At 35.5% G+C, this 16,507-nt stretch overlaps 1 protein-coding gene across 2 annotated transcripts in view; it reads right to left on the bottom strand.

Annotated features, from left to right (window-relative positions):
- Window positions 1-16,507, bottom strand: part of GPC6 (glypican 6) — a 1,094,470-nt gene that overhangs the window by 344,770 nt on the left and 733,193 nt on the right. For both annotated transcript variants that reach the window (XM_032314703.1, XM_032314704.1), the window contains exon 4: window positions 68-233. In XM_032314703.1, the coding sequence (XP_032170594.1) occupies window positions 68-233 (166 nt within the window). The remainder of the gene's footprint in view (window positions 1-67; window positions 234-16,507) is intronic.

The raw sequence follows: 16,507 nt of genomic DNA on the forward strand, positions 1-16,507 counted from the left end.
GCCCACCACCCCGTCAGAGATCTACGTCGGTGTCATGACGTCACAGCTCCGCGGGAACGCCCCTTACCTATGAACAGATTCCATTCAGTGTCCAGATCAGCCTGATTGGCCAGGCAGCCCTTCATGACGTTGAGGCAGTAGTTCTTGCAAGGTCTCACGGTGGGAAGACCTCGGCAGTACGGGCAGTAGAGCATCTTCATGAGGGCTCGGATGCACCCCGGGGTCGGGCTGACCTGCCGATTGATTGAGAAAAAAAAAAAAAGAAAAGAAAATCAGAAAATCAGAACTAAGAAGTGCGGGAGGGAGACAAAGAGAAGATGGAACTCATTTTCTCCTTGAAAAAGCAAAAAAAGGAGAAATGGCTCTGAGAAACGCCAGCACCTACTAGGATCTTAACCCTTTGTCATACCCGATCTCCAAGCCAGGCAGGTCGACGTGGTAATGATCAGTTTTCGTGAAGTGTCCCCATCCACATTTTGATATCTGTGTCATTGCAATACAGCCCTGAAACCTGGACGCTGTTTCATTGCAACAGAACGTGAAATGAAGTAATGCATGTGAAAGCAATTTGCAAAGTTAAAAGCTCCATAAAAATGTAGGTATGATTAAAGTTTAATGTGACACCTTTGGAAAATTTTCCAACTGGTTATTTGACCCTGTTTCTAAAGGAGGCTGGCAGATCTACTTCCTTTGTACCTAACTTTTTAAAAAAGGATCAATATCAACTCGTCTGGCATTTCTAAGACCCAGGCCTGCTTAGAAGCATTAGGAACGGCCCAGGCAATGTCTTCAGGCATTTGAAGCTTTGCGGTTCTGGGAACTTTGTGGAAAATGGACCCAGGGTTGAATGTAGGAAGAAATCCTCGCAGTACTTCACAGGAGCTTCAGCCAGCAATGAAATGGCATTTGCCTTGAATAAGAAAAGCTGAGGGGCTTCTAAGTTAATCAATTCTAGGCAAATAAAATCTTTTTTGGACTCATTGAAAATTCTTTTTTTTTTTTAAGATTTTATTTATTTATTTATTTGACAGACAGAGATCACAAGTAGGCAGAGAGGCAGGCAGAGAGAGAGGAAGGGAAGCAGGCTCCCCGCTGAGCAGAGAGCCCGATGCAGGACTCGATCCCAGGACCCTGAGATCATGACCTGAGCCGAAGGCAGAGGCTTAACCCACTGAGCCACCCAGGCATCCCTCATTGAAAATTCTAATGTGACTTCAATTTGACTTCATTTGACTTTCCAGAGGAAAAATTATTTAAAGCAGCATGAACCAATGACAGAAGAAGATACAGAAAGCTCTTTTATGACTAGACACAAAATTAATACCGTATTTTTCTGGTCGGTTCCCATAATTTTGGTATCTTAGTTAAGTAACCATCTGTTGCTGATCTTGTGTTCTAGATCCAAGAAAAAGTCTAACTTTTATCATTTGGATCTGTTGGAGAGTTACAGTTTTATCAGACAGACCTGGGCCCACAGGTGGGCTTTCCATGTCAAGAACACATGGATACTGACAAAGCATAATATCCAAGTAAAGGTGAAACAATAAAAGGTAGTTCTGTGTAAGGAGGTACTTGCCACTACTAGAGCCGATCTTTGTCGCTTTATCCTTTACCTAGAAACCTCATGTGAATTTGTTTTTAGCTTTTTAACTTGAGTGTAGGTGACACGCAATTTACATTAGTTTCAAGTGTACAGCATAGAGATTCAATGTCTCTATACTTTATGCTGTGCTTACCTTAATGTAGCTACCATCTGTCCCCATACAACACTATTCTAATAATACTGACTGTATTCCCTATGCAGTACCTTCCAGTGGGTTATTCATTCCACAACTGCAAGCCTTTTTCTCCTGTTCCCCTTCACCTGCTTTGCCCCTCACCCTCTTCCTTCTGGCAACCATCAGTTTGTTCTCTGTATTTAGAGGTCTGATTCTGCTTTTTGTTTGCTTGTTCCCTTGTTTTGTTTTTTTCAGATTCCACTTATGAGTGAAATCATATGGTATTTGTCTTTCTTCACTTTTGAGGGTTTTTTTTTTTTAAAGATTTTATTTATTTATTCTTTTTTTAAAGATTTATTTATTTATTTTATTTCTTTGACAGATCACAAGTAGGCAGAGAGGCAGGCAGAGAGAGAGGGGGAAGCAGGCTCCGTGCTGAGCAGAGAGCCCAATGTGGGGCTCGATCCAGAACCCTGGGATCATGACCTGAGCCGAAGGCAGAAGCTTAACCCACTGAGCCACCCAGGCACCCTTATTTATTTATTCTTAAGAGAGAGAGAGAGAGAGAGAGGCAGAGGCAGAGGGAGAAGCAGGCTCCCCAAGGAGCATATTAAGTACTCCAAATCAAAAAGTACAGTAAAATATAATTGGCCTTAACGATATTTAGAGAATGGCTTAGTATCTATTAATTTTACAACTTATCTTCCAATGAAAGAATGAAACAAACAAACCCATGAGAACAAAATTGAAGGGTCTGGTGACTTTTAACTTGAGCACACATTTGTGTCACAATATCATCTTCCCCAGATGAGCTATTGTGTGAAAACACCAAATTTTATCCACACCTGAACAATATTATCTTAAACTTTCTTTCATCCCCTTGGATCCCAAGATATTCACAGAAAATAGAGAAAACAAATCTGTATTCTCCATATAGGATTTAGGTGGAATTTCAGATTCTTGTGCATTTTACTTATGTGATATGGTGGCCGTCCTATAAATGTGTGTCTGTAGGATTTTATTTTCCATAGCCATGTGACTTCTGTCCTGACCCTGATGCCTTTCTCCTGGAGTCCAACCCTATTTTCAGGCGAGCTGACTAAGGAATTTCCTCCTTCGACTCTGCTGGATTTTTGGTTTTCTGGCTGTTGGTATTACACAGTGCTTTGCATCTTCTCCCCCAGTATGCCAGTGTAAACTGGGAGCATTTGTCCACACTAGGGATCTCTTAGGCAGTGTGGACTCCGTCATCATTATAACCTGAGCTGGTCTGCAAAACATGCAGGCGCTGTGATTATGATTCGGGTGCTCAGTAAGTGCTTTTGAATTGAACACTCTATTGTGTTTCTCAATTTCTTGGCCATATTGATATTCTAAGAAGAAAAGACAGATAGTTGTATACATCTTAGCATTCAGTTGTTACTTTTTAAGTTTGTTTTCAAAGGTAATCATTGATTGCATTAATTCCAAAGCTTTTTTGTTTTGTTTTGTTTTAAATTGTATTGGACCCAGTAGTTTTCTCAGTCTGACATTTTAGAAGAGTTTCCAACCCAGGGTTGCAACCAACAGAGAAAATTGAACAGCCTTAATAACCCAAAAGAACAATGTTGTTCAAGTTAAATGTGACTCTTTCAGTACCCTTGGAAATGACATCCCTCCTGGTCAAACAAAGGGCATTTGAAGAAGAAGAAAATGGAGTGTGGAGGATCAAAGTTTAAGCTTTCATGTTCACAAGCGCATATTTGTTGAATTGACATAACTGCATGTGTGAATTAAAATAAAATAAAAAAAATCATCACTTCAAACTGAAGACTTTTAGAAGTAAGCCTCTGAAAAGAAGGTTGCTTTCAGTGCCAGTTGTGTGAGGGGTGTTTCTATTTTAAAATATTTTATAGTGTTGGGGAACCTGGGTGGCTCAGTGGATTAAAGCCTCTGCTTTTGGCTCAAGTCATGATCCCAGGGTCCTGGGTTCGAGCCCCACATCGGGCTCTCTGCTCAGCAGGGAGCCTGCTTCCTCCCCTCTCTCTGCCTGCCTCTCTGTCTACTTGTGATCTCTGTCAAATAAATAAAATCTTTAAAAAATATTTTATAGTGTTTTATAATGGTACAATTTTTTAAATAGTATCTTTTTATTTTGAAATCAATATAGACACACAAGACACTGCAAAAACAGCAGAGTCCTGGGTACCCTTCCCTCACCAATGCCACCTGATAGTGACATTTCCAACAGCTGTGGTGTGGGGCACCTGAGTGGCTCACTTGATTAAGCATCTGACCCTAGATTTCAGCTCAGGTCTGTGACCTCAGGGTCGTGGGATGGAAACCTGCATTGGGCTCCACATTCATCATGGAGTCTGCTTGAGATTCTCTCTCTTCCTCTCTCTCTGCCCCTCCCCATTCTAAAGCTCTTTCTCTTTAAAATAAATAAATAAATAAATAAATAAATAAATAAACGAATAAATAAATATTTTTATAAATAGCCATAGTACAATATCAAAACAAGGAAACCAACCTGGGTATGTTACCATGAACTAGTCCACAGCCCTTATTCAGTTTTCATGATTTTTTCAACTGACATTCGTTTGTGTGTGTGCATATGTGTATACACATCTGTGCAATTTTATTCCGTATACAGATTTGTGTCATGATATCACAATCAACCTAAAGAACCTTTCATCACCACAAAAGAACTTCTTGGTGCTACTTCCACACTACCCCTGGTTCCTGACACCTGGCAATAATCCATTTTCCATCTCTACAATTATGTCATTTCAAAAATGTCATATAAATGGAATCACATAGTTGTCTTCTTTTAAACTTAATTTTTTTTTTTTAACTGACCATAATGTCTTTGAGGTCCATCTAAATTGTTCCTCATTCCTTTTTATTGTTGAGTAATATTCCTTTGTTTGGATATAACAGTATTTGTCAACTCTTCATTCACTGAAGGATACCAGGGTTATTCCAGTAGTTGGCTATTAGAAATAAAACTTCTGTGAACATTCATACATAGATGTTAGCATGAATGTAAGTTTCCGTTTCTCTGGGATAATGCTCAAGAGTGCAATTGATGGGTCAATTCCTTGCATCTTGGGTTGAGTCCTTCTGTTAACTTCTTTTGAAGCTGTTTGTATATAAGGACATCAATAATCATTGTATAGTTGAACAGTTTTTTTAATCATACAATTTGTAACTAAGTTTTCTTGTAAAATAACAGAAAAATAAATAAAATGACGTAAAAATAATTGAGCTCTTAGTTTGCAATCTTGTGCTTTTCTGTTGTTTGTGTTTCTTTTTTAAAAGGTTAAACCAAGATACACTGAAACATGACAGGAAATACAAAAGGAACCCTTTTGTAAAGTTGTACTGGGAGAGAGAACTAAGACCTTCTACTTAGCTTCTCACCTGTATCAGGATGTTATAGCAAGTAATTCTTAAATTTTCTAAATGTGGTTTGTGGAATAGCACACCCTTACCCATATGATAGCAATTCATTTAAGGTCTTTAATATATGTTAAGACTTTTTTGTCACGGGACCAACATTTATGCCTTGATGCTCATGTTAGCAATTTCTAGTAGTAGTTAATTTAAAATAACTCTGTCACTTAAAATATTTTTAGAAAACAAGAAAACATGTGAAAGTTACAAATCTAAATTTATACTCAATGAATATATATATATATATATATATATATATATATATAATCGAATAAACCTATTTGACTTCTGCTCCCATAAGACAAACAAGTTAATATAAGTAAATTATTTAACCAGAATATATTAAAAATGTATTTTAAAGCAAGAGTCCATGCCATTCTCCTGTTGCTAACCTACGGTTGTAAGAAATGATGAGATGTTTCCACTCATCCTTTTAATATATCATGAAATTGAAGTGTCTTCTGAGGTCCTTGAGAATGATTACATTAAATTCTAAGTAGTTTCATGTTGAGTAATTTTAATTTTTTTTAACAACCTATAACCTATAAAAAGTCTTCGTAGGAAGTCCATGAGAACCTCAATTTGTTTCTTCTTTGTTCAGTCATGCAATTTTCATTTATCCAGCATTTTGGGGGCTGAATAAAGAGATCTCATACCAGTGTCAGGATTCTCAGAATACATTCATTTCCAGATCACTTCAGGAAAAAAGTTATGTGTTTCAGGGAAATGACTGGAAAGGGAACCCATAAAAGGGCATTTAGTTTAGAACTGAGAAGTTGGAGTTGTCAGGGAAGGCTTCTAAAGAAAGCCATGTACCAGCTATCTGTAAGATAATTACAGAAGATGGATGACATCACAGAAATGGTGGAGTAGGGAATGCTGAGAATCAGTCCTTCCATTGAAGCAACGATTAAGCTTGCAAAAAATGGAAGATTCAGCTTACTCAGAACTTTGAAATTTAAATTAAAAACAAAACAAAAAAAACAAACAAAAAAGCCAAAAAACAACAACAACAACCAAAAAACCTTACAGCAGCCAGGAGACTGCTTAATAGAGACTGCTAAATTTCAGTAAAAAAATACTGTGACACATTAAGCCTCAAGATATTTGTAAAAATCGCAATCATATGAAGTCTGTTCTCTGACTACAATAGAATGAAGCTGGAAATTGGTATCAGAAGGAAAATGAGAAAATTCACAAATTAAACCACAAACTTTTATATAATCAACAGGTTAAAAGAGAAATCACTAGGGAAATTAGAAAATATTAAGATGACTTAAAGTGAAAACACAACATATAAAAACTTTCAGCCATAAATGCCTACATTAAAAGAAAATATCTGAAATCAATAACCTAATGTTATACATGAAGGAATTAAAAAAGAAGAGCAAACCAAAGCCAAAATTAGCAAAAGAAAGGAAATAATGAAGATTACAGTGGAGTGGAGAAAAAACTTTGGCTTTAGTTTGGTCTTCTATTTTTAGTTCCTTAAGGTATAAAGTTAGGGTACTGATTTCAGATCTTTCTTCTCCAGAAGTTAGGAGAGAGGTGTGGGATCATTTTACCCTTTGACCCTCTAGAAAGAATCAATCCTGCCAATACTTCTGTCTTCAATAAGACTTCAACAAGTCTTCAACAAGACTTCTGGCCTACTGAACTGTGAGGGAATGAATTTCTCTGGTTTTAAATCACTGGTAGTAAGTTATGGTGGCCAAGGAAAATAACACACACACCAACAAATGAGATAACAAATAGATAAATTACAAGAAACATAATCTACCAAGACTGAATTGTGGACAGGTAGGAAATATGACTAGATCTATAATAAGTAAAAAGATTGGATTGGTAATCAAAAGTCTTCCAACAAAGAAAAACCCTGGATCAGATGGCTTTACTGGTGAATTCTACCAAACATTTAAAGAAAAATTAACAAAAGTCCTTCCTTACTCTTCCAAAAAATGGAAAATGAGGAATATTTCCTAATTCATTGTAAAAGACCAGTATTACTTGATACCAAAACCAGACAAAGATATAGTAGGAAAAGAAAACTATAGACAGATACCCCTTTATAAATGTAGATGAAAAACTCCTCAACAAAATCCTAGGAGACTGAAATCAACAGCATATTAAAAAATGTATACAACATGACCAAGTAGAATTTATCCCAGTAATGCAAGGTGGGGGTGGAGTTTACATAAGAAAAATCGATTGGTATAATTAATTGCATTTATTAAAAAAAGGGGAGAGGGGAAACCCATATGATAATCTCAGTTGATGCAGAAAAAACCACCTTCATAATAAATACATATGGAAATACACATATGGAAAACTAGAAACATAGTAAAAATATACATATAGAAAACTCGAACTAGAAGGGGGCTTTCTAAACATGATAAAGAGCATTTATGAAAAACCCACAGCTGATGTCATAGTCAATGGTGAAAGACTGAAATATTTCCCTCTAAGATCAGGAGCAAGACAAGACGGCCTGTTTTCACCACTGTTGTTCAAGATAGTACTGAAAATTCTAGCTGGAGTCATTGGGCAAGTTAAGGAAATAAAAGCTGTCAATTTGAAAAGGAAGAATTAAAACTATATTCATAGATAACATGATCCTACATATAGAAAGTCCCAAAGCGCGCGCACACACACACACACACACCCCTTATTGGAGTTAGTAAATAAATTAAGCAATGTTGCAGGGTACAAGATCAAAACACAAACATCCAATGAGTTTCTAACACTAGCAATAAACAAATTAAAAAAGAAAATTGGAAATTAAGAATTTATAATAGTATCTAAGAGAATAAAATACTCAGGAATAAATTTAACCAAAAAAGTGATAGAATTTTACACTGAAAACTATTAAGCACCATTGAAAGAAATTAAAGAAGGCCTAAATCAATGGAAAGATACCCTGCATTCATGTGCTGAAAGACCCAATATTGTTAAGATAGTGATACTACTCAAAGTAATTTATAGAGTCACCGCAAACCTTATCACAATTCTAACAGTTTTCCTTGAAGAAATGTAAAAGAAAATCCTCAAATTCATACGGAATCACAAGGGACCAAATTGTCAAAACAATTTTGAAAAAAAGGAACAAATTTGGAGCAATCCCATTTCCTGATTTCAAAATGTACTACAACTTGTTACAAAGCTAAAGTATTTATCAAAACTCAGTGGTACTATCCATCAATCTCACTTCCAGGTATTTCTTCAAAAAAAGCTGGAAACAGGTTCTGGAAGAGATATTTGTACTCTCCTGTTCATTGCAGCATTATTCACAATAACCAAGAGGTAGAAACTTTCTAAATGTTCATTAATTGATGAATGTCTAAAGAAAATGAGGTCTGTACATATGATGGAATATTATTCACCCTTAAAAAGGGAGGAAATCCTACAATACGCAACAACATGGATAAAACTTGAAAACATTATACTAAGTGAAATAAGCCAGTCACAGAAGGACAAATACTATGTTATTCTACTTACATGAGGTATCTAAAATAGTCAAACTCAGCAAAGAAAGCAAAATGGTGGTGGCTGGGGCTGTGAGGTAGAGGGAAGTGGGAAATTTCTATTCAAAGGATATAGTTTCAGTCATGCAAGATGAAAAAGTTCTAGAGATCTGTACGACTATATGCATATAGTTAACAATATGTACTGAGCATTTAACAATTTGTTAAGAAGGTAAATACGTGTTTTCTCGCAAGTATCATCATCATCATCATCATCATCACCATCATCATCACCACTATCATCATTAATGCTATGGTACTGGAATGAGGATAGACATTTAAGTCACTAAAGTAGAGTTGAAAGACCAGAAATAAACATATACATTTATGGCCAATTGATTTTTACAAGGGTGTGAAGATCATTTATTGGGGAAGAATAGTAGCTTCAACAAATTATATTGGAACAACAGGATATCCTCATGAAAAATGATGAAACTGGATCTGAACTCAGACCATGTACCAAAATTTCTCAAAATGGATAAATAACCTAAATATGAGCAAAATCAATAAAACTCTTTGGAAAAAAAAACTATATAGGGTAAATATTAATGACCATGGATTTGGCAATGGATTCTTGACTCCAAAAGGGAAAAAAAATCAATTGGGTTTCATTAAAACTAATAGATTTTGTGTGTTAAAGGACATTGCCAAGAAAATGAATGACAACCTAACAAATGGAAGAAAATGTCTGTGAATTATATATCTGATAAGTGTCTTGTATTTGGAATATATTCAGAACTCTTAAAACCCAACAACAAAAAGACAAACAACCCTATTATAAAATAGGCAAAAGACTTGAATAGTAATTTCTCCAAAGAAGGTATGAGATGGCTAAGCATCTCATGAAAAGATGCTCAACATCGTCGGTCCCTAGAGAATAAAAATCAAATTGAGATATCATTCACACCACTAGGATGGAGACAATACAAAAGACAGATAATTAAGATCATTGATGTGAATGTGGAGACATACATACACAGCTGATGGGAATGTACAATGGCAGCAACTGTGGAAATAAAACTACCCTATGATTCATCAATTCTACTCCTGGGTATGTACTCAAGATAAATAAAAATATACACCATACAAAAATTTGTACAATGCTTATAGTAGCATTATAGCCAAAACCTGGAATCAATCCAAATTTCCATCTGTTGATGAATGGATAAACAAAATGTGGTATATCCATTCAGTGAAATATTATTTGGCAATTAGAAGGAATGAAATTCTGAGATGCTGCATCATTGAAGAACTCTGAAACAACATGAAACCAGATATAGAAGACCAGGTATTGTGTGATTTCATATATCTACAAAACATCCAGAATAGACACATTCGTGGTTGTCAGGGGCTAGGGTAAGGGAGTGGAAGAAACACAAGTTGGGGCTAATAGGTATAAGTTTACTTTTTGTGGGCCAGAAATGTTTTACAATTACAGAAACACAAATTGTTGCCCAACACTGTAAGTATACTAAATGCCATTGACATTTACACTTTAAATACCATTTATATTTACCAGTGAACTTTATGGTATGTAAGTGGCATCTCTGTAAAGTTGTTTGAAAGAGAGATAGAAGTGCCTTTAACAAATAATTTTCTACTACCAGATTTGTAAGCTGTACAGAGGAATTACTATCTTTATCACCTAACTAGGGATTTATTTAGGCAAGTGGTTATATAAAAATTATTTAAATAATGTTAAGCTCAAATTACATTATACCAAAATTGGTTCGATGTGCATGACCTTAATGATATTTTAACACTTTCTTTTGAGAAAGTCACCTATCATTTCAACTGTTACTTAACAGTGGCTAGGTGGAATGAATTATTGTGCACACAAAGAGAAAACCTTTAGGCCATCCAGCTCAGTTTGAAAGTGACTTAAAATGTGTATGCTCTAAACCTATCTTCTCTCCATCTTGTACCATCGAGAGTAAACAAGGAGGAGACAGGAAGCAATCATGAATTGCAAATCAGAGCCTGAAGGAAAAATATTCCCTATATGGATGACGAAAGTTTGTAGTGCCATCATGATAAAAATTCAGCCTATTTTTAAAAATGTAATTTACTTATTGGCGAGAAACCCCACTAGAAAAGCAAGAGGCTTATGAAGCATTTGCAAGCCATAAAATGATTGAACTTGTTGGGTCTGGGAGAAAAGGAACAGACCTAATTTGCATACCTAATAGCCTGAGCTGCAGAATTTCCAAAGCCAAGTCTAAGTAACATTGATGCTGTGTACACTTAAAAACAAAATCCGTACATGGGAAGTAAGGTGAGTTAAGGTCTATGTCAGTTCTTGGCAGCCCCATTAGGGCTTATCAGATTATGTCACAAATTCAGTGTTACTTAAGTACAATTCCTATATTTAATTATATTCTTCAAAACATAAATAAAACTGCCACAGAAGTTAGCAAATGAATGTTATTATTCATTTTGGAATAGTTCCAAATAGCATTTAAATAAATTACACACACACACTCACACATACACACAGACTGGATATTTTTCATCCATTAGAATAAAATAGCTCTTTCTACTGGTTAAATACATATTTCAGAGGGCTTTCTGATGTGTTTACCCAACAAAACACAACACCATTTTAATTTTACCTTGCTCGATCATCTTGACGTCTTGGCGATATTGCCTTTTATTTGTGCAGTCTGCTTGACATTCTAAACTTCACCTAAATGTAAATCTTCAAATGTGAAGGCAGAATGTAAAATAAGATCCCTTAGTGTCTCATCAGGGAATAGTTGTCTTCCTCAGTTAGAAATTATAGCTTACATATTACTTCATTTAGAAGAAGCATCTTAGCAGTGACTTTAAATATGAGTCATTGATGGGAGAATCCACTTTGGTAAAAGCTATGAATTCTAGCCTCTGTATAGTAGAACTAACGTATTTATAAGGTTTTTGCTCTAGAATAAACACACTCTGCTCTGAAAGTAAGGGGATGGGGCATTTTCAAGAATGTAAAGCCAAATCACTCATTCTCTAAAGAACATGTATAACTTTAAACGCCTAGTATAAGGAGCTGGCATATGGTGGGAGGTGAATAATATTAAAATATGTCTGATGGATACAGGAAAATAGACAAACACCATATTGTGTTTTGGTAATTTTTGATGCACAACACATGGATATGAAATTTGTGTTAATCTCATCTATCAGTCAACAGCTCCCTATGAATAGTGATCTGTCTTCCTACCAGTAGCCCTGATGTCATCTAGTTTATGGATAATATCATTGTGGGCACACACAGAGATTCACGTTAGTTATTCTAATTCTTGATGAACCCTGCATGAGAATCCCTGTGGCTCAAAGCACCAGAGTATTTCCATGGGAAATTCCCATTCTTTACTTCACCCTGCAAAGCACCAACATGGACCTTTTCAGAAAAAGTCCTAACGAGGAAGAGAAGTTGAGGGGCAATTCTAGAACACTCGTTTGGCCATGCTATAATCCGTTGGCTGACAAATGAGCCACGGACTGTCATCAGCAAAGATGAGAGTATTAAATCTGGAAATTTCTGTGAACATGGGGGAAACTGGTTTGGAAGAGATACTGTGAAAGAAGCTAGTGGTGACTCTACATTGCAAAATAATAATAATAATAAAGAGGAGAAAGAAAAGAAGAAGAGGAGGAGGAGGAGGGGGAGAAGGGGGAAGAGAAGAAAAAGAAGGAAGAGGAAAAGGAGGTTAAAAAAAAAAAGCTAAGACAGTGGGTTTTGAGACTGAAAAACAATTGTAGTGTACCAAGAAAAGGTTTTACTCCCCTCTTCTTTCAATATTAATGGAATGGAAGGCTATGAATGAATTCATTCTTAAGCTCATGCAATAAATATTTAATAAGCATCACCATGTGCTGAAACTGCTCAAGGTGCTATAATGAAAATGAATAGTGGATTTCAAAGTTACCAGGAAGCAAGGTCCACAGCTGAGGGAGAGAGCAGGCAAGAAATACCAGGGGTTCAAACGACTGGCCAAGAAATACAGCGCTAGTGAAGAACCTGATTTCACCTAAGAAAGGCCAGTGGGAGGCTGACCATGAGAAACTCCCAGAAGAATAGGAGAAGCATAAAATGAAGTATCAGAAACATGGGGAATTCAGATCTTGTACTATTCACTGATTTAATGGTTTTGCTATTTTTATCTTACGTAAAGCATAAAGACAACTTCATAAGAGTCTACAGGATTACAGGGTACATTGTGCCTTTGGGTGCTTCTGATATTCTCAAGTGTTCTGGGAATGGGTGAGGGAGAGGAAAATATACCAACAAAAGCAAAAGTCCATAAAACGAATTATGGGAGAATTTGTAGAAGAGTGATACCAAAAAAAAAAAAAAAGTTTCTACTCTTCTTGTGTCAAGGCAGTTTAAAAGGTTGTTCTCCCAAATAATCCAGGACCATCTGAATAATTCTTCAGTCTCAAAAGAGGTTTACTATGAAGGATGAAAACTAATGTGTAAGTTACAGCATATTTGATACAGAAATAAGTAATATCATGTGGCCATAAAAAAGGATGAGCTCGTGCCATTTGAGACAACATGGATGAATCTAGAGGGAATTATGCTAAGTGAAATAAGTCAGAGAAAGACAAATACCATGTGATTTCACTCGTGTGGAATCTAAAAAAAAAAAAAAAAAAGACAGATGAATAAACAAACAGAAAGCAGAATCAGACCCATAAATACAGAGAACAGACTGATGTCACTGGAAGAAAAGAAACAGCATAAGGAATATAGTCAATGGGGGGGGGGGGGCGGGCAGGTGATGTCTCCACTTGCGATGATCATAGAGTAACATAAATAGAAGTCGCATTGCTATGTGTACAACTGAAACTAATGTAACCCTCAGTGTCAACTATACTGAAATAAAATTTTCTTAAAAAAGGAAATAAACAATATTACTTTATAGTGATTATTTAATAAGAATGATGAAATGGAAGAAAAAATTAAGTTTTTCCCAGACATTTCATCCAACATTCCCGTAATTTTTTTTCCCCAAAGAAGCCCTCCCATGGCCCTGAGATGGCTGTCCTTCCTGAGATGGCTGTCCTTCCTGAGGTGGCTGTCCTTCCTGACAGGTGTTGGTAAAAAGGAAGGTATTCTGAAGAATTAAAATAGTGCTTCATTGAACATCATGATAATATATCAGCAAACATAATTTTTATGTGATTGATTGCTCCATTGGTGATTTTATAAACATCGGGAAAACTTTAGTACCACATGTGGGTGATTAGGATATGAGGCTTAAGTTTCTTTCCAGGATAGCCACTGAGCCCTTATTAGGGATATATGCCCCACAATACAATTTTCTTATGAAAACTCCTATTAGATTCATGTTATTTCAATTCACAGTGCAAATTCCAGGAATGTCATCCACCATTAATTCTCATATTTGAAAAGAATTATATAAAACCACCAATTAAGTTTTAGGTCAAAGCTGAAATTAAAATATTAAGTACAATTTTATTGATCTTTAAAGGATATATCCATTTCACATTATCCTAAATTCTGTAAATGACTAAAAAATATAATTTGTGAATGTTCCAAGGGTTTTGCTGTGTATAAACATTATCACATAGTTTACATGTTATTCTAAATATACAAAAATCTAAGAATGAAATCGATTAGCTTATTCCATAATACCGTGAACATGGTAATGGATAAAAGGGGATCCCCAAAAACTACCTATAGAGAATCCGTTGGTAATTAGGTATTTGCATATATAGTAACCCTAAAGGACCATATATTAAACTTTGGCAACTTTAAATAATTAATTCAGTTTCTGGAGGCATCCTGCATTTTTAATAGAGAAAAACTTAAGTATGGGTAAAAACTGGATTTTATCTTTTTTTTTTTTTTGTCGGCATTTTCATTACCCTTGTCCTTCTAATGCTAATCTCCATCTAAAGTAGAAGAATATTAAATGTACTTATCACACTTAGGAAGAAAAATTAAATTAATCTTTTCAAGTCCTTCTTGAGGGAAGTTTTAAGATTTCTAAATTTTCATTGGCATTCACTTTTTAAACTTTTATTTCTCCCAGATTTCATCAGAAGAGTCATGTTAGTATAATATGTTTGACTAACTAAAAACACATTTGCTCTTATAATATGCATAGATTATTTTATCTTCAATTTTGGTTTGTTTTTGCAGGCTATGAAGTTATTTTAAATGATTCAAATGCTGCCTGTTTATTGTCCTACGGGAAAATGAATTTAGAGAACTATAATCTATTGAGCTTTATTTCTTCTGAAATTTCTATCAAAATATGTAACAACTCTGATAACAATATCAATCGAACTTATGTTCTTGGCCAAGTACAGGTATGCCACAGGTGCTAAAATTTAGCGATGAATGTCAGTTTGACTTAGACTAGAAAAATGGTACCCTCTTCTCCAACAGCTGAACATCCATGACTCTCAGGACAGCCTTCCTGAGTCCTGCATCCATTCTCTGCCCACCGATGGCAGACCTCAGATCACCATTCACTTTCTAGATACAGAGATACAGTTTTGGTCTCCAATCCTCTAGGTATTAAATAAGATACATGAGGCCTTTCTGAGAGACAGCTGAGCGGAGATGGTTTTATGTGAAATTATTTCCACATCTTCAGCCTCTAGACAAATTCTTTCCTAAAACAGAACTGCCAAAACCGAACCTACTGGCAAGGCCATCTCTTTCACCATCTACTTCCCACAAGTCACAAACACACCCATGCCTAAATGTAATATGATACCCAGCATCACAATATAAGTAACTGGGGGCCTGAAATTGGGGCGGGATGCTAGGAACAACTGAAAATATAATTCATGTAGAGAAGCAGATTAGTCTAATGTACAGGTCCTTTACAGTGATTTCGTACAAAGCAGATCATTTTTAATATTTTGCTTTCAACAAAAATGAAAGAAGACTTAGTCAAACTGTCAGCTGCTAGATTATTAAAAGTAAGTCCTGAAGATAGCTACTACGCTATTTTTGGCCCATAGCTTGGAAGAATTTCAAAGAATTGAGTGACTTTCCACTAACAACATTCCTTTTATTCCTAGCTAACCATTTATTTGAATAATGTTTCTCAATACATACTCCATAACAATAAAAAGGAGTGGAACCGATGCAGAACGATTCTCTATAGGAGAAAGAATTCATCCAAAGATTTATGAACCGATGCAGAGGCAGGGATCCTACCATTTTATTAAGGAAAGAATTTTCAACAAAGCTTTTTCTTAAAACTTTAATTATCAATAAATATAAGACATATATGTGGTTTTGATCAATTTAGTACCAGTGATAATTGCAATGCTAATTCAATAGAGAAGAAAATGTTAGCGCTTAGATACTTACGGTCACAGAAATTTTTTAAAAGGTTAATTTCACTTTACATATATGCATTTGTCACCGAGAGGGTAGAGTTGTTATTAAATTGTTCAAGATATAAATATGTGTTATATTAGCATAAATTTCTACGGGGGGATTAGAATGATAATATGAGTTCAGGAGAAAGAACCAGCTGTTGAAGAAAAACTTGTTCCTGTCTTTTCAGAAGGATCTTAATGAATTACACATTGCTGAGATATTTACATTTTTACTTCATCGACCATGTTTGAAAGAGTAATGCCATGTTTTGTCTTAACTCAATATTTACAATGCAGCAGAAAGTAAATCCTTTGCAATTATTTTAAACTATAATAAACATTTTAGGTAACTCAAAAGGGTTCCTGAGCATATATAGATTTTTCAAAATGATTTTCTGAAGGACACACATAAGAACTAGGAAGACAATTACACTGGATCCACACCTCTAATTCTGGTCTTGATTATTT

Source organism: Mustela erminea, chromosome 15 (assembly GCF_009829155.1).
Source record: "Mustela erminea isolate mMusErm1 chromosome 15, mMusErm1.Pri, whole genome shotgun sequence".
Lineage (NCBI taxonomy): Eukaryota > Metazoa > Chordata > Mammalia > Carnivora > Mustelidae > Mustela > Mustela erminea.